At 51.4% G+C, this 21,775-nt stretch overlaps 1 protein-coding gene across 3 annotated transcripts in view; it reads left to right on the top strand.

The window, feature by feature from the left end:
- The first annotated feature begins 18 nt into the window (after positions 1-18).
- Positions 19-21,775, top strand: part of KCNC4 (potassium voltage-gated channel, Shaw-related subfamily, member 4) — a 26,054-nt gene continuing 4,297 nt past the window's right edge. Inside the window, exons 1-3 of one of the 3 annotated variants that reach the window (XM_006865938.1) lie at positions 19-1,510; positions 15,642-16,578; positions 18,513-18,716. In XM_006865938.1, the coding sequence (XP_006866000.1) occupies positions 836-1,510; positions 15,642-16,578; positions 18,513-18,716 (1,816 nt within the window). In that variant the 5' untranslated portion in view covers positions 19-835. Of the gene's footprint in view, positions 1,511-15,641; positions 16,749-18,512; positions 18,717-21,775 lie in introns of all 3 variants that reach the window. The other 2 variants (XM_006865939.1, XR_438732.1) reach the window with 2 other exon arrangements.

Raw genomic sequence — 21,775 nt, 5'->3', positions numbered from 1 at the left:
CCCCTGCGCGGCCCCCGCAGCGCTGCGCCCAACCCAGTCCCGCTCCCAGCAGCCGCCGAGCCGCGGACGCAGGACCTGAGGCTAGCTCCATCGGGCGCGCTTGTTTTCCTGCCGTCACCGCCGCCTCGCCCTGCGCAGCCCCCGCCCGCCCGTCCGTCCGCAGCGCTCCGCTCAGCCCCGCCCGCCCGCCATCCGTGCCCAGCGCTAGATTTATGAATGGGGGGAAGAGGCCACATGCCGCCGCCGCCGCCGCTTCATGTTGACCGCACGCAGGTCGGGTCCGCGGAGCTCCCGCTGCGGTGAGAGCGTCGCCCCAGCTCTGGCAACCGTTCCGAAGACTTGTTGCTGCTGCGCTGCTGCTGCCGCGGAGAAGCCGGAAGCTCCGGGAGCTCGGTGCTGTCTGGGAGCCGGAGGGTGGCCGGTGTGAGTGTGAGCGCGCGCGCGTCCCAGCCCCTTGCAGTGCTCCTGGACTGTGCGCTTCCTCGTCTTTTGGGGGGGCGGAGGGGGGCGTGTCCCGGTCCTGAACGTCTGTGTGCCCAGTCCTCACGGGGGAGAGTGTGTGTGCTTGACCCTATTTCCCCGGGCCCCTCACTTGGGTCCTCGACGCTGTCAGCCCAGATCCCAACCACCTGTGAACCTGAGAAACCCAACTCCTCCCGCTCTGCGCCCCGGGGGGGCGGGGGTGAGGCAGGGGCAGGGCCTCGCCGCAGAGGGGGCCGCCGCCGCCTCCTGCCTCCTCCTCATCTCTTCCCCCTCCCCTGTCTGACGCTGCCTCCTCGGGAAGGGTGTTTGGAGGGCAGCGGCCGCCCCAAGCCGGAGCCCCGCAGCGCTTCTTATGATCAGCTCGGTGTGCGTCTCCTCCTACCGCGGGCGCAAGTCAGGGAACAAGCCTCCGTCCAAAACATGTCTGAAGGAAGAGATGGCCAAGGGCGAGGCGTCGGAGAAGATCATCATCAACGTGGGCGGCACGCGACATGAGACCTACCGCAGCACTCTGCGCACTCTACCGGGCACCCGCCTCGCCTGGCTGGCCGATCCTGACAGCGGAGGCCGACCCGAATCTGATGGCGGCGGCGCGGGCAGCAGTGGCAGCAACAGCGGGGGCTGCGAGTTCTTCTTCGACCGGCACCCAGGCGTCTTCGCCTACGTGCTCAACTACTACCGCACAGGCAAGCTGCACTGCCCGGCTGACGTGTGCGGGCCGCTCTTCGAGGAGGAGCTTACCTTCTGGGGCATCGACGAGACCGACGTGGAACCCTGCTGCTGGATGACTTACCGGCAGCACCGCGACGCCGAAGAAGCGCTCGACATCTTTGAGAGCCCCGACGGAGGCGGCGGCGGCGCGGGGCCCAGCGACGAGGCCGGCGACGATGAGCGGGAGCTGGCCCTGCAGCGTCTGGGCCCCCACGAGGGCGGTGCAGGTCCTGGGGCCGGGATTGCCGGCTGTCGTGGCTGGCAGCCCCGCATGTGGGCGCTCTTCGAAGATCCTTACTCATCCCGGGCGGCCAGGGTAAGTGGCAAGATCCCGGGTCTGTGAGGGCCCATGGTGGTTATGATGGGTAGGGACAGGAAAGAGGGGGAACCCAAACTGACTTATCCTGGTGGGTGTTTCTCCTCCTTTCCTTCTCCCAAGTCACCTCCACTTACAAGGGCCCTCTGGGGATTTACACACTCCCACCCTCTCCCAGCACACTTCATCAGGAGATTGCATACACTTACTACTTGGATCTAATCCCAGCTGTCTCCTTTGCAGCATCCCCTTCCAGAGAGTGGGGTGCTCTTAGCTCAGCTCTTCCACCCCCTTCTCTGGTCTTTTCTGGTCTGCACAGGCCACCCATCTTCAGCTATCCCCCACTCCACAGGGCCTCAGGATTGGGGAACTGGGATGAGGTCTTCTGCTGGGGTCATACAGGGTTTAAGAAAACTCCTGCTCTGTGGCAGGCGTTGTGCTGAATGCTTCCATACGTGCTACCTATTTTCAGTCCTCTCAGCAGCAGCTCAACATGCTAGGAACTGTCAGTTTTAGAGGAGGGGACGCAGGCTTTCAGCCTTTTTGGCTCCTGAGAAACAGAGCTGGTATGGACCAGAACTCGGCCTCTGATCCAGGTTTAGGAAAGACTTTCTTTCTTCCAGAGTGGTAAGTCAAGAGGCATGTCCCATGCCATGTCCCCAAGGGACACACCTACCAGGGACCTGGCTTTTCTGGAGTGAGGAGAAAGATGGGAAGAAGCTAATGTTCTGGGCCCTTCAAGCTCCCACAGCTAGTGGTGATGATACCAGATTCATTGCTGCTGCTTTTCTTACTGCTGCAGCACAAATCGGTTTCCCAGAAAACCCTGGTTCAGGTTACTGCTTGAAATGGGTGTATGAACGGTTAATTTAGGCAAATCTATCTGGTGGTGGTAGTGGTTGTGTGCCCTTGAGTAATTTCCAACTCATAGAGACCCCATTAGGGTTTCCAAGGCTGTAAATCTCTTTGGGAGCAGAAAGCCTCATCTTTCTCCCATGGAACGACTCATAGTTTCGAACTGCTGACCTTTCAGTTAGCAGCCCAAGTCTTAATTCACTATGCTACCAGGGCGCCTTCAAATCAATCCAGTTTCCTTTAATCCTGGTGGGAGAGAGAATTCACTTCACTCTCCCCATTATATTTGGGCAGCTTAAAAACAAACAAAAAACCCTAAAGGATAGCTTTACCAAAACAACAACAAAAACAATTGCTGTAAAGTGGATTCCTTCTCCTGGCTGTATATATGTTGTTAAGTGCAGTTGAGTCAGTTTTGACTTGTAGCAACCCTATTGTAGGGTTTCTGAGGGGCTGCTAGTGAGTTTGAACCAGGGTTTTATCCCACAGCGCCACACCAGCGCCACACTCATTGCATTAGAGTCTTCAAAAAGAAAGCTTTGGGAACTAGTGTTTGATCTTATGGCTAGCATCATGTGGCCTGGCTGGGGTCTGTCTGGGAGATGGGAAAGAACAACATGATTTGTTGGAACTGGACTGCTTCCTGGTGTGGACACCAATAGTCACTTCTAGTGTCTCAGGTTGTTGTATTAATGAGTCTCAGAGCCCTGCCACCTTCCCCAGCATCTCTTGTGCTGGGCCTCAACCTGCCCTGGAAGGAAAAGTTCCATTCCCCACCCAGGGGACAGGAGGAGATTGAGGGACAGGGCTGGTCTCCATGCTAGAACAAAGCAGATGCCTCTTGCCTTGGGAGATAAGGGAGGCCATGGCACTCCAGAGCAGCCCCTGGAAGGCAGGGGCCTTATTCAGGACTGAGTCTGACAGCTGGCTCAGCTGTCTTTGCTTCTTTCTTTAATGTCCCCAGCCTGGGTCTGGGTCTGCTGGATGCCTTGGGCTTCGTGTACACTAAAAGAACCTGCTAGTGTCAGAGAAGACAAGCACCAACAGTCCAGATTCTTGGAAAACTAGGAGGTGGGGGGTGGCATATTTCTCTCAGTAGAGATGAGAAAAGCAAGCAAGCCAGGGAAGCAGACATGAGATGCGGTAGTTAGGGGAGCCAGACACTGTTTCTGAGCCTTCTGAGATCTCTGGAGGCTTTTCACCTGTTCAGATTCTTCCCTCTGGAATTCCAGGGGACTGGTACCATCAGTGAGTTCATTTTCTTCTCAGTTCACAGCAGTGTGGTCCAGCCAAGGGGCTAGGTGAGGAAGCTCAGAGCCTGGTCTGCCCTCTTGAAACCCTCTAAGAAGCTAAGATGTTGTTGTCATTATTAGGTGCTATTGAGTTGATTTTTATTTTTTTTTAACTTATAGTGACCCCATGTGACACACTAGGACTGCTCCGTAACGTTTTTCTTGGCTGTGTAATCTTTACCAGAGCAGATCACTAGGTCTTTACACTGTTGGAGCCACTGGGTGCGTTCGAATAGTCAACCTTTTGATTAACAACTGAACACTTAAACCGTTGTACCACCAGGGCTTATTGGAACCAAAGAAAAAAGAAAATTCCCTTTTTGATGTGGAATCATATTAGCGAGGGCTTTCCAGTTGATACCTGAAATTTGGAGCAAGGCGGGATTAATTCTTCCCAGTTAAGTAATGAGTACACCAAGATTTAAAGGAGTTAACCAACCTTCTGGCTCTTTATACAGATGTAAATAGCTACAGGGAGCCGTGGCTGGTATAGGTGCCCACTGCTAAGGAATGCAAGTAAAGGCACGTCTTTCAGCTGATCATGGGATGCACAGTGGGAGTACCTAATATTTTTAATAAAAAATAACTGCAATTTATTGAGCACACTATTCAAATACTTTGCTATGTAGTTTACATGAATTTCTAAGGAAATTTAAGAGGGGAGTAGTATCCCCATTTAGCAGTTAGGCAGTGGACAGGCTGTAACTCAAAGCCAGGGCTCATTAACTCCCAAACCCTTTTCTTCTGACGACAGACATGTTCTGTTCACTTTAACTAGGTTGTTTTTAAAGTGGAGAGGTGGCTTGTTTCTTCCTCTGGTCAGGAGGTGTTCTGAAGTTCTGTTGCTCCTGTATACAGCATCGGGAAGCCCAGGGGAACTTACTCTGGTACCCTCTAGACCTGAGGGTACAGTGCTGTTCATGGGGCTCTGGAACTGAGCCCTCTCACTTCCACGTACTCTAAGCCAGTACCACTGCTTCTCCCTACCCGAGCCCTGTGCAGCTTTCCCTCCCCTAACCTCCTCCTTCAGTGGCTGCCTCCCTGGAAGGGGCCTGTAGCTCAGAACAGCCATGCTGTGTAGCAGTGGGCTGGAGGTGCTTGCTGAGGGCGAATAAGGGCAAAGGATAGCACTGTGCCCTGAGGCGTCTTTTCTCACACAGCAGTCTGGTCATTTGAGTAGTGCATTATGACAGGAGCAAAACAGACACAAACGGAAAGTGAACTGAGCTGATTATGGGAGCCTGTTGCCTAGCTACCGGCCGGAGCTGTTCCTGTTAAGTCAGGTCCCTGGCCTGGGATGCTCATCTCTGCTCTGTACATTGTGGCTGGTCTATGGGCAGCTGCTGTCATGGTTCTATTGCCATGGCCTCAGTTGCGGGTAGAGGGGCAGGCTGGTCCTGTCCTCACTTACCTATTACCTACCACCTAGGCAAAGTAAGAACCTCACCAACAGGCAGGTGAGGGACCACTGCACAGCTTGAGGAGGATCAAAGGGACTTGGATAGTGTCTACAACTATAAAATCACACCTTTCTCCTTTGCTGAGGGCAGACAGGAGGGTCTGGTGAATGGGGATTCAGGACACACTTCCTTGGCCCTAGCATTGGGCTGACTTTAACTCTGTTAGTATCCCTATTCCAGATTTGGTGGTTGCGCGTCACCGAGTCAGTTCAGCTCATAGCAACTATGTATGGGCTGTAAGTCTTTATGGGAACAGAAAGTCTATCTTACTCTTGTGGAGCAAGTGGTAGATTTAAGCTACTGACCTTGTGGTTAGCAGCCCAGCTCATAATCTTCTACTGTACCAAGGCGCCTTTATTTCAGATTGTCCTGCAAAACCAGTTCCTGGATTGAGTTTTTCCACAATATTTCTCTTCTGAAGTAGCCCATAGCATCCCCAACTTTCCCCAGAGCGCAATTAGAGCTAGTTTTAACTTCTGTTCATCATCCACAATGTGTAAGGTGCTCTAACTCGTGCCTTCTAAATAGCTCCTTTATCCATGTAAACCAGGGATTACTAATCTCAGTTTACAGTAAAGGAAACAGAGACACTTGCTCAAGGTCACACTGCTAATGGTAGACTAAGAGTAAACTCAGGTCTTATGAATCCAAGTGTGTGCCTTAGCCTCCTCTTCTGGTATCTCCTGCTTAGAGGGCACCCCTCAGCAGAGAGACAGAGATGAGTGGAGATGTCTCTTTCGTCTCCATTCTCTTCCTAGTCTTTCATTTATTTCTTTCCCTATAGATTTAAGCTCAGGTATCCTTAGTCCCTAAAATTACTCAAGTCTGAGTTCTTCTTTCTTTTTTACTTCATGATGGAATTTTCTTAGGAAAAAAGAAAAAAAGAGGCTTGGTTAGCAGAGGGATGAAACCAAGACTTTCTAGGAAAGAAACCCAGAGCTTCTAAAGCCCCTTCTGTAGCCCCTCTCCCCTCCTGCCCAGTATTGCCTTGGACTCAAAGAGCCTTGGGGACCAGCCAGGGTGACCATAGCTGACTTCTGAGTGAGGGCCAGGGCTTGCTGATGCTATGCCATGAGGGATAGTGAGCTGGGAACCTGAGCCCAGGAAGCTGGGTGCCCTCCCCCTCCCCCAGGAGGGCAGCACCTCTGCCTCCTTCCTGGGAAGGAACCTGCCCTGAAGCAACCCAGTTTCCTCCTGAGTTTGTTTTGTGTTTTTCTGTCTTGTTCTGGAACAGACCAGCATTTGCCTCTGAACATCTTGTCTCCAAATGATGAGGTGTTTTCTGTTTGTCATCATTTGGGGTGGGGTGTGGAGTCGGGGAGAATAAAATAAACTTGGGCTATTTTGGAAAGTGAGGGGAAGAGCAGGCAAGATCATAATGAAACAGATGGGCCTTGGGGGTGGGGGCCCCTGGGTCCCTCACTTCTGCTCATGGTTAGTGTTGGCCTGGGATGCTGAACACCAGGACATTCCTGCCATTTTTGTTCCCTCAGCACAACCAACCTGCCATGACCTCCAGTCCAGCTCCCTGCTGGAGTTTTCTTGGGGCTGGGGTATGTTGTCCAGTCCCTGACAGGGGTCCCAGCCAGGCAGTGAGCTTCACCCACCCTGGAGGGCAGCTGAGATCTGAAGGCCTAGGTGGTGGTTGCTAGTGACTGTTGAGCTGACCCTCAACTTGTGGTGATCCCTGTGCACATCAAGATCATATCATTGCGAGCCATAGAATTTTCATTGGCTGCTTTCAGGAAACAGATCACCAGGCCTTTCTTCCTGGTCTGCTTTAATCTGAAACTCCACTGAAAACTGTTTGGCATCATAGCAACATGCAGGTCTCCGCTAATAGACAGGTGGTGGCTGTGCTTGTCACGCATTGGCTAGAAATCAAATTTGGGTCTTCCACATGGAAAGTGAGAATTCTACCATTGTCCCTGAAGATTGAATACCATGGAGGTATTCCTGAGCATGCCTTTGACACCTCTAGCCTTAGTCAGCAAGGCTGGCTGACGATCTTTCCTTACGGCATGCTCTCTCTGGGGCTGAAAGAGGGAGTAGGCGTTCTGAAATGCTTTAAAGATTTATGGAGCACTATGTGCCAGGCATCATGCTGGTTTCTAGAAATACAAAGAGTAAGAGAGCCCAGGTCAGGTGGAATCGGTGGCAGTTGGGGAAATAAGGTGACAAGAAATGGTAACAATTATACAAGATGAATTCTGAGAGGAGTCCAGGAGTTGTATAAAAAGTTCACTAGGTGGTAAGAAGAAGAAGTGATCAATTCTAGCTAGCTCTTTGTGGGATGAGGTCTGGGGGTGAGTATATAAGGAGACCTGATGGCCTGGTGATTAAGCACTCAGCTACTAATTAAAAGGTTCAAACCCACCAGTCACTCCATGGGAGAAATGATGTGGCAGTCTGCTTCTGTAAGACCCATGGGTAGTTTGACTCTATCTAATAGGGTTACTTGGTATGACGCTATAGGTTAATATACTGGCCTGCAAAGTCAACTTGAACTGCAAGATAACCAGTTTAAGCTCACCAGCCACTCCTCAGAAACTCCTCAGAAATACAGGGTTGGGACCAACTCTACAGCACTTAACAACAACAACACAGGTATAAGGAGCTCCGTTTGCGTAATGGTTATAAATTGGGCTGCTAACCCAAGGTCAGCAGTTCAAAACTACCAGTTGGAGGAGGAGAAAGATGAGGCTTTCTGCTCCTGTAAAGATGTAAGCCTCAGAAACCCATACAGGGTCGCTATGAGTTGGAACCAACTCCGCAGCACAAAACCAACCAACTAAAACAGGGTTCATATGAGTGGGAACCCACTTGACAGCACTTAACAACAACACAGCATTGCTATGTGTCAGAATCGAGTCAACAGCAATGAGTTTAGGTGTTTTTTAATCGGGAGTCTTCAGCAGGGAAGTAGAAGGGGAGCTCGATGAGCCTGGCAGGATGATAATGACTTAGCTCCCTTAAATAATTTTGGGAAGCAGACAGGTTATAAATACATAAATAAATAAATAAACTCTCAGTGTGGGCAGTGCTAAGCCATGCCGAGCTAGGAGAGGGGAATTGCTTGGCCAGGAGACCAGCCCTAGGAGAAATGGGAGCACGTGGGGGCATGGCTAAGCAACACCCAAGAATTGCATCTGGCGGAATAGTCGTAGTTCTTGGCCAGCGATCTTGACTGGACTTGATTCCTTTTGGGGCTGAGACCCATCTGCTCTGGGCAGCCCAGTAGCTGTGAGAAGCTCCTAGTGGGCAGGTGCTGGTAAGTATAGCTAGGGGCTGACTCTGGACACTGGAACTAGAGGGTCCTGGCTCAGGGTAGGAGAAGCCAGGCTCAAGTTCTGCTCCTAGGGAAGGCCAGGGAGAGGGTCCCTCAGCTGGCATCTGTTCCTCCCTGTGCAGGTTTTTATCCAGGAGCCCATGGGCAGCTCAGGAATGCCTGGTCTGGCAGAATCCCTCACCTGTCCTGCTTCTTCTCCCCCACATCTATGCCCACTCCCTTTCCAGAACTGCCTGGGCACTAGGATCTTGCTTCCCTGGAATGCTCAACCATCCCCACGATCTTCCTCTGTTTGTGTTCTCAAGTTTCCTTTCTCTTACACACCATCCTTAATATATGTTGGGTTTTTTAGGCCTGAGTCTCTTTATGTATATCTGTCCGTCCGTCTTCCTAGACCTTCTTACTGTTGGCTCTCCCACCCCAAGTTAACTCCTCTCATTGAAAAGTCAGTTCCCAATGCTGAGTGCTGATCACCTCTCCCCTTGACCCAGCCTGTGCCAGATTCCCCAGCTACTGTAGGCTCCTTGCTGAGTGTTAAAAACACTCATTGCATTTAATCCTCAGACCAACTCTACAAACACCAATCATACTCTGGCCTCAGGGCCTTTGCACTGCATGCTGCCTGCTCCCTCTGCCTCTCACATGCTTCTAGATCCTCACAGGGCTCAACCCCTTCTGATGTCTTCCCAGATACCACCTGGTCTTTGAGGCCTTGCCTGACACCCCTATTTGAAATAGCACCCCCAATCTGCATACTGCTTATTCTCCTTTCCTTTTTATTTTTCCTCCAAATACTTATATCATCTGACATATAAAGGAGCTTCAGAAAGTTCATGGAAAAATTGAATTGAAAAATAGTAAAGTTTTTCCATAAACTTTTTGAAGCTCTCTCATACTATGCATTTTACTTATTTGTTGACAGTGTCCATCCCCTTGCCTGCCCCCCCCCCCCCCTAGAATGTAAGGGCCAATGGGCATCAGGGATGTTTGTCTCCAGCTCTCCGGCTCCCAGAACAGTTCCTGGCACATACTAGGTACTCAATTCTCCATTTACAAATGAGGATCCTAAGGCTCAGTGAGATTAAGTGATTCATCCAAGATCTTACAGGCAGTAAGCAACAGAATCTGACTGGAGCCCACACGTCCACCGAAGACAGTTCTAGAGTGGAGTTGGGAGAAGAAGTTGGTAACATGGTTGGCGGAGCAGCTGAAACGTCTGTGCCTTTGGGGATGGGTGGGTCAGCTACTGTAAGACCGTTATAGAAAGACTTTCAAACCCTGAAATTTGACCAGTTCCACCACCACCACCACCACCCCGCCCCAGAAAATTCTCATTTGTAGCCAAAAAGGAGGTAAATCCCAACAGAACACAGTCAGTAGCATGTGTCTGAGGGGTTCAGAGGGAGCAGAAGGCTGAGGAGTGGTACACAGAGGATGCAAGACTTGCATCCTTCTAGCAGGCAGGAGAGATGCTGCTACCAGGAGAGCCAGTTCACACAATTAGTTTTCTGCTTGAGCAGCTTCGATTTCTGCAGAATTCAGGATGTATGTCCTCATGCAGTGGGAAACTGACAGCTTCAGCCCTCACAGCTCACATGGGAGCCAGGGCAAGTCACTTCTCCCTGAGCCTCGCTTTCTTCGCTTATAAAACAGCAGAAAGAGAGTTGAATTGGATAGCCTCCCAAACATCTTTCCATTATAAAAAGCAAAGATTGTGATATTTGGCTCCAGATCCAACTTGCCTTCAGAAGGTGCACACAGGGGTCCTCAGGGGTCCTTGTGCCTCCTCAGCACTGTCATCTCAGTTATTGTTTTTGTTAAGTGCCGTTGAGTTAGTTCCAACTCAACAGTGATCCTGTAAAGGGTTTCCGAGGCTGTAAAGCATTGCAGGAGCTGGTGGCAAGCTGGTGAGCTCGAACCACCGACCTTGTGGTTCACAGTCCAGTGCTGAATCTAAAGAGCTACCACACTCCCCATTTCAGCACCGGTTACCAATTGCTGTTGGCACCAACTCATGGTGACTTCATGAGCGTTGGAGTGGAGTTGCACTCAATAGGGTTTTCAATGTCCGATCTTTTGGAAGTGGACATCTAGGCCTTTCTTCCGAGGCTTAGGTGGATTTGAACCATCAACCTGAAAAGTTAGCAGATGAGCATGTAATCATTTGTGACACCCAGGAACGCCATCATTTTAATAAGAAGGACCATTTATTGAGCACTTAATTGTGTGCCAGACACTTTCTGTGCAGATGTTCTTTAATTCTACAAGAACACTGTGAGGTGTATACTAGCTTTGTCCCTTTCTGTAGTGAGGAAGCAGGCAGAGCATACCGTGGTTAAGTGACAGGACCAGGATGAGAAAGCAGGCAGTCCTGACTCCTGGCTGGATCTTCCATCCCTGGCCCTCCTTAGCTCTCCACTGCCTCTCAGTCTGGGCTCTCTGTGGTCCAACAGTGCCATGCCTGGGGCTGCAGGGGCCAGGAGGAGGGAGGCTCAGATGCCCACTGCCACCTCTACAGGATGGCCTGGTGGCATCTGGCTTGAGAATTAAGGGTGAGGATTTGACCTCTAAACAGTGACGTGTTCTGCAACTGCCTCCTCCCCAGGCCCCTTTCGGTCCAGGGAGGCCCCAGGGAAATGGAATGAGAAATTAAGCAGCACTCCTGCCCCAGGAGGGCCCAGAGAATGGCCTGCAGTGAGGGCAAGCAAGGTCAAGCACTCCCAAAGTAACTCTGTTTGAGGAATAGCTTGGGTGGGTGTTGAGGGGAGGAAGAATTTGAGCCCTGAAAAGAACATACCAGTGCCCAGATACCTAACTCTGTCTCTTCAAAGTGGGGGCTTTCTGGGGCCTCCCTAGCACCTGCTTCCCAGGCTTGAAGAGGTCTCAGGATAGGCTGAGGCCCACCAAGGTTTTGTCAAAGAAGTGGGTTTTCCCCACTAGTTTGGTCAGGTAGGCCTGGGGAAAGAGCTCAGAGCTGTATGGACACCTATATGCAGCCTCTGTTTCCCCAGAGAAATGGGCACACTCTGCCATCCTTTACCTGCCTTCATCTTCTGAAAGCAGGGAGGAGTGGCAGAGAAGTAAACAAATGGACAATTCTGTGTTGTTTAAAAGAAACAAAAGTGAGAGTGCAGCAGGAATCCAGGAGGGGCGGTGTAACCTCGGTACCTGAAGGATGCTCTTGTCTGTGGAGTGACTGAGCCGTGAGCAACTGAGCAAGGCAGCGAGGCCGGCTCCTTGGCCCTTCACAGAGTAGCTGGGGCAGGCCTACCCTCCCCCTCACTGTGCCCTGCGCTCAGCGCCTTGGCAGCTCTTCCTGAACTTGTTTTTCCAAATCACTAATTAACTTCGAGCTCATGCTCCCAGGTGGGCCAAGTCACCTGGCTAACTTTTCTTTGGAGAGAAAAACTCCCGCTTCCCATGCTTCCGGGCAGAGCTGGGATATGCTTTCCCCATCCCTAACCTCAACTCCCACAGCTGCCTCTGCTTTGAGGGGGAGGGCAGGTGGGCAGTGCCAGGTATTTAGACCCCCAGCATCACCACCAGGCAGGCACCTTCACCAGCTCATCTGTGGGCCCTGGAGAGAGAGCCCACAGTCCAGAGGCATTTGTCGAATGCTCATATCAGACTGTATTGTCTAAGCAGCCCATTTCTCAGAGGGAAATGATGCTAGAAAAGGGACAGAAGGAGGCAGAAAACAGTCCAGGCAACATTGTAAGGTGGGAAAGTGTTCTGTGATCCTCTCCTACCCAACTTCCTTCTGTTCCACTTCTCATTAACCCATCCATGCTAAAATATAAGTGCGTGGTGGGAGTTTGTTCCAGCTGAAGGTAAGCATTCCTCAGAGTGAAACAGCAAGCATCAGGGAACTGTCTGGGAACACCATTAATAATCCAAAGAAGGCTTTCCTGAGCCCATGAATTGATCCTGCTGGTGCTTAGCTGCTAACTATGGTTGGAGGTTTGAATCCATGCCGAAGCACCTCAGAAGAAAGGCCTGGCAATCGACTTCTCAAGAGTCAGTCCCTGAAGTATGGAACACAGTTCTACTCTGATATACATGGGATTGTCATGAGTTGGAATGAACTCAGTGGCAACTGATTTGAGGAGTCAGTGAAGACAGTAAGGCATGATGACAAGATTCAGCCTCAGAAGTTAGATGGTTTTCACCTCTTCTAGGCTGTGTAACCTTGAGCCAAGTACTTAATCTCTCTGATGAATGCTTGTTCCTGAAATTCCCTCCTCAGACTGGCTCCAGAAGCCCTTGCTTCTGGCTTAGTTTTCCTGGATCCCTCTGTATTTTCCACTGATGTTTTGCAGTAAGAAGAGCGAGGTGTGCCCTCCTCTTCCTGGTACAGACTCCCAGTGAAGAAAGCATCTTTGAGAGGCAGGCCTGACTCCTCATTGGAAAAGGCAGGGTCACAGCCAGGTAGGGGTCAGGATGGGGCAAGCATGAGAGTGGCCAGGTTGTTGTGGAGTCACAGATCTCCCTCACCTGCCCCCTGGCACTTAGTCTTCTTCTCAGGGAGGAAGCCCATTCCACCTACTAAGCAAGACAGGCTGCCGCACAGGGTGTGGGACTGGACCAAGATAACGGCTACCCTGACAGTGGTGAATGGCATCGCATGAATAACAGATGAAGGCTCTGTAATTGGTGTTATTACACATGCATTTCATCTCCATTCATAATGATTGTACACTTAAAGCCTGTGGTTCCTCTGCTGAGTGCCGCTGTCATTATTCTAGCTGAGATCCCAGCAGCTGTCAGCATCAGCCACTGCCATTCTCTGAATTGATGGGTGCAGTTTATTTTTCTTTGGGAGCTCAGTGTCCCAGGAAATGGGAGCTGGTTATTCTGGGCAGCCCACCTGTTTCCTTCCACCTTGTGTTGTTATCTTCCTTCAGAGACTTCCCCATTGTCTGGGGCAGTCATTGGGGACATCTGGGGTGAGAGGTGGGAGAACAAAGCTAGGACATGTGACCTAAGGGTTGGGTCATGGCTGAAACTGAATGGTAGGTTCACCTGGCAGAAAGTAGCTCAGTCATTCCCTTCAGCCTCCTGCCTTTGTGCATATCCCTTAAAGCTTTAGGGTACATCAGAATTTATCTGGAAGATTTGTTAAACAGATCACTGGGCCCCATGCCCAGAGATATTATTCAGTAAGCTTGGGTAGCGCCCGAGAATTTACTTTTTTAATCAGTTGGAGTCTTTGAGTGGTGCCAACAGTGAACAGATTAGGCTGCTATCTTCACTATCTAGTGCTGCTATAACAGAAATACCACAAGTAGATGGCTTTAACAGACAAATTTAGTCTTTCACAGTTAAGGAGGCTAGGTGTCTGAGTTCAGGGTCCTGGCTCAAGGGGAGTTCGCTTTCTGTCAGCTCTGGAGGAAGGTAGAGGAAGGTCCTTGTCACCTTTCAACATCTGTGGACCCTGTGTTCCTTGGAGAGGTATGTGTGTCTTGGCATCAATTTTCCCCTGGATCTAGGAGGTTCTCAGCATAGGGACCCTGAGTCCAAAGTACACACTCCACTCCCGGCTCTTCTTTCTTGGTTATTGGTCAGAGCCCTGTGATCTCTGTTCACTTGTTTAATCTCTTATATTTTAAAGGAGATTGATTTAAAATACCACCTAATCCTGTAGATTACATCCTATCTGTTAACATAACTGCCTTTAGTCTTGCTTCATTAACATCATAGAGATTAGGTATTGGTGGTGATGGTAGGGGAGGTTCATAGTTCAATCCATCACAGCTGCTAACTGAAAGATTGGAGATTAAAAGTTCACCCAGAGATACCTTAAATGAAAGGCCTGGTGATCTCCACCCCTGCCCCCCCCCCAAAAAAAAAAAGATCAGTTTTTGAAAAGCCTGTAGTGACTATGGAATCTTGGTGTGGCACTGTGGGTTAATGCACCAGACTGCAAAGCCATTTGAACTGCACAGTCAGCGGTTCAAGCTCACCAGCTGCACCTCGGAAACCCTATGCTGCGTGGCTATGGGTCGGAACCAATTCAACAGCACTTAACAACTACAACATAGTGTCATACATGCATGGAGCCAGAGTTGACTTGATGGTGATTGTTTTTAGCTAGTTTCTAGATACTGCCAATGTTGCTAATCCAGAAACTCATTTTGAGAGCCATTGCCTTAAAGTCTTATTATTTCTGTTGTGGTCTGTGGACCAATAGCCTCACCTAAGAACTTGTTAGAAATGTACGCCCTCAGGTCCTGCCTTAGACCTCCTGACTCAGAATAACATTCTGCCAAGAACAACCTCTATTGTTCTCTATGCACCGTGAGGGTAAAAAAGATTGGAAAGCGTTGTTTAAACAGTTGGATCAAGACCCTCAAAGGAGGGAGTTCCAGCTCCATAGAGTTTTCAATGGCTGTGCACTTTGGGAAGTAGATTTCTAGGTCTTTCTTTTGAGGCATCTCTGGGTGGATTTGAGCCATCAACCTTTCAGTTAATCATCAAACACTTTAGCGTTTGGACTCTGTCATGTCACTAAGAGTTGCCATCTATTGAGCACTTAATTGTGGCAGTTGTCACACAGATGCGCTTTAATTCTACAATAACACTACAAGGTGGGTACTAACTCTATCCCCATTGTATAGTTAGTAAACAGGCAGAGGAGTCCTGGTGTGGCACTATGGGTTAATGCGCTGGACTGCAAGGTCGGTTTGAATTGCAAGATCGTCTGTTCAAACTCACCAGCCACTCCTTGGAAACCCTATACAGCATTGTTATGCGTCTGAACCAACTTGACAGTACTTAACAACAACAAACAGTCAAAGCAAGGTGGCTCTGTAGGATAAGCACTGGACTGTGAACCATGTGGTTCAAGTTTGCCTACCACTTCATGGGAGAAAGATGAGGCTTTCTGCTCCTGAAAAGATTTATAGCCTCGGGAACCCTATACAAGGTCCCTGTGAGTCAGAACCAACTCCACAGAACAACAACGAATAGGCTGAGTGTTTCATTCACCTGACTGAGTGGCAGGGCCAGGATAAGGAACCAGGCAATCTGATCCCTTAGAGTCTTAGAACCCTTGGGCTCCTTAGCTTCCTTTAGCCTCGCAGCCTCTATGCAGTATCTCAACCCCACCTCTCACCATCTAACGACTGCCTGGTGATCCATGCCTGCCCTACCCCACCAGGCAAGTAGAGGTCCAGTCCCCAGCTGGGCCCAAGCCTGTCTGACAGCTACCATCTTCATTCCCCCCCTACCCACAGGTGGTGGCCTTCGCCTCACTCTTCTTCATTCTGGTCTCCATCACCACCTTCTGCTTGGAGACCCATGAAGCCTTCAACATCGACCGCAACGTGACGGAGATCCACCGTGTAGGAAATATCACCAGCGTGCGCTTCCGGCGGGAGGTGGAGACAGAGCCCATCTTGACCTACATCGAGGGTGTGTGCGTGCTGTGGTTCACGCTGGAGTTCCTGGTGCGCATCGTGTGCTGCCCCGACACGCTGGACTTCATCAAGAACCTGCTCAACATCATCGACTTTGTGGCCATCTTGCCCTTCTATCTGGAGGTGGGGCTAAGTGGCCTGTCGTCCAAGGCGGCGCGGGACGTGCTGGGCTTCCTGCGTGTGGTGCGCTTTGTGCGCATCCTACGTATCTTCAAGCTCACCCGTCACTTTGTGGGACTGCGCGTCCTGGGTCACACGCTGCGGGCCAGCACCAACGAGTTCCTGCTGCTTATCATCTTCCTGGCCCTGGGCGTTCTCATCTTCGCCACTATGATTTACTATGCTGAGCGCATTGGCGCTAGGCCCTCCGACCCAAGGGGCAACGACCACACCGACTTCAAGAACATCCCCATTGGCTTCTGGTGGGCTGTGGTCACCATGACGACACTGGGCTACGGGGACATGTACCCCAAGACGTGGTCGGGCATGCTGGTGGGTGCACTGTGTGCATTGGCTGGCGTGCTCACCATTGCCATGCCGGTGCCTGTCATTGTCAACAACTTTGGCATGTACTACTCCCTGGCCATGGCCAAGCAGAAGCTGCCTAAGAAACGGAAGAAGCATGTGCCCCGGCCGCCCCAGCTAGAGTCACCCATTTACTGCAAGTCTGAGGAGACCTCCCCGCGGGACAGCACCTATAGTGATACCAGCCCCCCTGCCCGGGAAGAGGGTATGGTCGAGAGGAAACGGGCAGGTGAGATGGGTCTGGATAAGAAGGCCCCCTCCCCTCCAATGCTTGAGGAAGTCTCTAGATGAATCTCAACTCTTGGGATCTGGGATTGTGTTTTTCCTCTGGGTTTCTCTCAATGTAAGACCTACCTTTATTGAAGGCAAAATATTGAGGCTGAAGTTCTCTATCTTCTGGTTCTTTACAGCTTCCTGAACATCAAGGTCATGGGAGTGAGTATCCCTCCCAATTCAGGCTGTGATGAGCAATGCATGGGACTGTGATTAGAAACCCTAGCTTAGAATTCATTTTGTCCACTATGGTGTGTTCACTGAGGCCAGTCACTCAACCTCTGTGGGCAGTTTCCTCACCTGTAAAATGGAAATGGTATTACTATCCTACCCCTAAGACTTTAATGTGACCCAACTGAGTGATCTGTAGGAAAGTACTTTGAGAAGTTAAAACCCCTTTACAAATGTCAGGCGCTGTCATTATTAGCTGGAGAACAGGGCAGCCGTTCTTCCAAGGTGCATCAACACATGAATCACTTCTTCCCAAACGCTGGAGTCTAGTTGTCTCTTGGCCTAATAAATGTGATAACGTAACAGCAGTAGGAGGCTGCCTTCTGTTCAGCACAAACTTGACTGGAGTCCTGGGTTGGGGGTTGACATGGGATGGAAGGGATTTGAGAATAGAGAAGCCCAGAGTGTTAGGAGGAGATGGGAGACACTGGCATGTTCTTCCTAGAAGGGGAGGCCCTGGGGCGGGGGAGGGTTCTGATCTTGTCCTTAAAGGGTTGGAAAGGTCATTCCAAGAAAGCCTCCACCCTAGTCAGGAGATGGAGAAGAGAAACCAGCGTCACTCACAGCAAGATGGAGTTAGGTGGGAAAGTAGGAAAGGTTGCTTCTGTGTTAGGTCTGGAAGGGGTTCCTGAGGGATTCCTGGTGTGGGAGCCCTTGGATGCAGGCCATGGGAAGCTGGGGTGGAGCTCCTCACTAGGCCCTGGGGCTAAAGTAGAACTACTCCTCAAGGGAAATGTCTGACTCAGGACACTCTCCTGTGGCATGTTGGCATGCGCCCATCATACTTTCTGGTGTCTACTTGTTCCCTGGGGTCGTTGAAAAGGCTTAGGTCTTCCAAAGACCTTGATAGGAACACCTCCACTAAGCCCCCTCTTCCCTCCCCACCAAAGTGATAACCCTTTCCCCATCCCTGAATATCTGTCTCCTAGCTCAGTGCCCCAGGGCATTTCAGCTGCATTCTGACACCCATTCAGGAATCCCAAGGAATCCTGATGTCAATATCAAGTTTGTATAGTTGACCAGCATACGCTTCACTGTGGCCATGTCTGCTATACACTTAGCTTGGCCCTAACTAGCCAGAGCTTCAGGTGGAGCAGGCCCTGCCCCTCCAGAGCCCAGGGTGTAGCTTCACCAGTCAGTCCTGCTGCCCAAGAGCTCAGAACAGAATTCAGAGTCTCTTCCTCACAGCATCCTCTCAGAAACGGGTGAGCACAGAGTTTTCCATCCTTCAGTCTGGCCTTGATACTTGAGAATGAGACTAACTGCCTTCAGGTTGTCCAGGGAAGCTACTCTATAGGTTCAACCCTAGCAGTCATCCCCCTACCCCCACCCCCAGCCAAACCAGGAATGCCAACTCATTCAAATGTCAGCCTGAGCCAGACCTGCCTTGTGCTGATCTCATGGGGAAGCCTCAGCAAGCAGATTTGGGGATGTCTCTGCTGGAGAACATCTAGGATGTGGCCCCAGGGAAGATCCTAGGCCAAAGCTGGGAAGGAGGGAAACTAGCCTTCACCAAGCATAGTCACCTTACCTCAGGACCAGGCCTCATTCCTGGTTTGGTGATACTCCCTTGCATGTCAATACAAGGCTCTCTTTTCCGGTTGGGGTAAGAGAGCCCAGGCAACCTCTCATCAGTCTCCTTTCTGTCTACCCCATCAGACTCTAAACAGAACGGTGATGCAAATGCGGTGCTGTCGGATGAGGAGGGAGCTGGCCTCACCCAGCCCCTGGCTTCTGCCCCCACCCCCGAGGAGCGCCGGGCCCTTCGTCGCTCTGGCACCCGAGACAGAAACAAGAAGGCAGCGGCCTGCTTCCTGCTCAGCGCTGGAGACTACACCTGTGCCGATGGCAGTGTCCGGAAAGGTATGGCTCCCTGGGCTGGGCAGGTGAGGAGTCCCATTTGTGGGCTGAATCTCCCCCACAAAGTTTGAGTTCTTCTCCTCCCTTGAGGCCCTGACCATCATCCCTTCTGCCTTGGATGCACTCCCACTTGTAGATTGAGCACCCCGATCAATCGCTGAGGTTCTGCTTTAGAAAGGCCTCCAGCATCCCAGAAAGGTATACACAGGACCCCCCTCCCTTCAAGTGTCACATAGGAAGAGCTCTGGAAGGCAGTTCAAGGGTACCCACTCCTCACTTCTATTTTTTATCACCTTCCTTGGGCTTCTCTCCCTCTGGTTTGTGCTACTGCTTCTAGCCCTAACTCTACAGAGTCACTGCTAGTCCCTCCCTAGGCCTCCCATGAACACAGGCAAGTAGACCCAAGAAATGTAAACAAGGTTCAGGCATCAGTGTGACAAGGTGCTGCTGGTGTGAGATCGTGAGAGCGGCCTGGCACGACAGAGATTCCACAGGCTCCACAGCCTCCCATCCTGCAAAGGGGGTCCTGGATCCCAGGATGGCTTAGCCCTGCCCTGCAGGCATCTGGAATGTGACTTCCTTTTGAGTCAGAGCCAGAGGATAGCCAGGGAGAGGTGGTCTCATCGGAAGAGGGCAGCCTGCTCTCTCCCTCTCAGGGGAAGCTGAACTCTATCACCAGGCCCCAAGCCAGTGGCAGGGGCAGAGTTGAAGATGGGCAGTGGAGCTGGAGATTTCCTGCTCTGATGAAGTAAGGCAGAAATAAATGGAGGATGACTGAGTGTTCCAGGTGAGGGAGAACTGGGGTCTCAAGACCAGGTGTTCCTTCTTTACAGTCACCTTTTTGTCTTTCTTGACTTATCCCTATGACCTAACTTCCTTAACCATCTGTCTGGTTACAGGACAAAACCCCAGCTCCTATCAAGACAAAGTCTCTTCCCTGGGTTCTCTGGCCACTTAACCAGTGGTCTCTTATGCAGCCAGACTCCCTGACGGAAGCTGGTTGGGATGCTTCAAACCCCAGACCAAGAATGAGTCAGGAAGACAGTGCAGGAATAGCCTTGGATGCCCTCGCCCCCTACTAAGGACGTTCCCTCACCTGCTGAGTTCACACAGCCCTCCCGGGGCACCTTTGCAAGCACTTTCTATCCACAGTCACAGCACACAGCCAGGCTCCCCAGACTGGCCCAACCCTGACCAGGTCCTAGGAGGGGTACTTGAGCAGAGTTTGAGTTCTGATCAGCCCTGCTTTCCCTGTGCGTTGAGGGGCTCCATGAAGGTAGAGGTATGAAAGAAGCTGTGTAGGTGCACGTTGGCAGAGGGACCACATGTTTTTGAGGTCATGTCACACCTGGGGAAGAGAGGTTGCATGTGTGCACGCATGAGGCAGGGGAGCCTGCATCCTATCCCCTGTCTCTGGAGTGCCCATGGGGCCCTGCTGCTCTATTTTCAAGATGCCTCCACACTGCTTCTTGGCAACAAGCATGTAGCTCAGCCAATTAGAGTGACCTTCGAAAGGGAACAGGTGGGTTGCTGGGAAACAGGCCCTGCTAAGCAAGTGTAGCAATTAGCATTGCCAAACTCCCAGTGCGCATTCGGCAACTTTCCCCACACCACACCATGCTACCCTTCTCTTCGCTCAGGCTGTAGTTAGGACCTGGAGTGACTGAGGCCTCCCCTAACCAATAGCACAGACCCCATCCTAGTCTGTAGGCACCCGTGTGCTAGAGCGTACGCTCCCTGGGAAGGTGGCAGGTGCTAATGAGAGCTTCCTAGGTCACAAAAGACAGGTGCTGGAGGCTGTGGGGTGTTCCTGCAGCTGGGCTCTGAAGGAACTGGAGGGGAACTTGCTTGGGGGCAAGGACAGGGCAAAGGTTAGCTGGGTGTAGAGGTCTTAGAATCTGTCCTCCAGAGCTCAGGAGACACAGAGGTCAGGGAGAGCCAAACTCCTCCACTCCAGTTCAGGGATGCCTGCCCTGCAGGGACGGTCCCTTGAAGCACAGATCCTTTGGACCCACTCTACCACATAGCCTCGCCGCCCTGACCCATGTGCCTTTTCTTCACCAAGGCTGTGAAAAGTCCCGGAGTCTAAACAACATAGCCGGTGCGGCTGGAACCAGTCTTGGGTTGTCTCCGCTGGCATCTCGATACAGCTCGCCTTACCCTCCGAGAAAGCTCCTGCTCTCCCACCCCTTCCACCCCCTCACCACCCCCCCACCTGGACATTCTGCCCCCTAGCGGTATCTTTCCTCTCCTCGTCTTCCTGGGTACCAACTCACACACAAGCACTCACATGCGCTCTGCCCTCCTTGGTCTCAGCCCTGCCCACAGACTTGGGCGGAGGGAGCCATTGAGGATGGTGGAGGAATCAGACCCTTGAACCTTTCCTTCACAGCATCCAGTTCCCCAAAACATTTAGCTCTGAACTCAAGAGCAAATAGAAAATTGCCCCCAGGGCTTCTATCCAACCCACGTGCCCCTACCTGAGCCATAGGTGCCCACCACACCCAGGACCAGTCTCTCTGTGCCCTATTTCCCTCTCAGGGTCCCACCAAAGCGAACCATGCTGGCCAGACTTACATGAGGTGGTCCACAAGCACACTAGGGCAATTCTGCCTTGCTGGGAGACTTGCCTATGTTAATATTTTTTAACCACAGCAAATGCATTTCCATTCCTCCTGGCTTTTAACCAGCAACCAAAGAGCCTGCAGTTGAATGACTCTGTCTGTCTGTCTGTCCATTCCACAATAGCAAGAAACAAGGCTATCACATGAGCATCATCTGCTGATGCTCAGAGGAGAAGTACCTTAGACCACAGTATGCATGAGCAGTGCTGCTTTGGAGAAGACCTGGTGCTTTCTAGCTCTGGCCTGGGACACAGGCAGGGCTCCCTAGGGTCAGAGTCCCAGGACTGGCTCAAGCTCTGGGTAGAGCTGCTCTCTAGGGCCTTGCCTAGATCCAGCGGTGACACCCAGCGGCAGAGCCTGGCATCCGTCTGTGTGCCACCCGCCCAAGCTGCGGCATCTCTCTGCTGCTTCCTCTGCTTCCGCGACAGTTATTCTTCC

This window comes from Chrysochloris asiatica, unplaced genomic scaffold (genome assembly GCF_000296735.1).
Source record: "Chrysochloris asiatica unplaced genomic scaffold, ChrAsi1.0 scaffold00085, whole genome shotgun sequence".
In the NCBI taxonomy this organism is placed as follows: Eukaryota; Metazoa; Chordata; class Mammalia; order Afrosoricida; family Chrysochloridae; genus Chrysochloris; species Chrysochloris asiatica.
The sequence above is the reverse complement of the archived record's forward strand: the minus strand, read 5'-3'. Positions and strand labels throughout refer to the sequence as shown.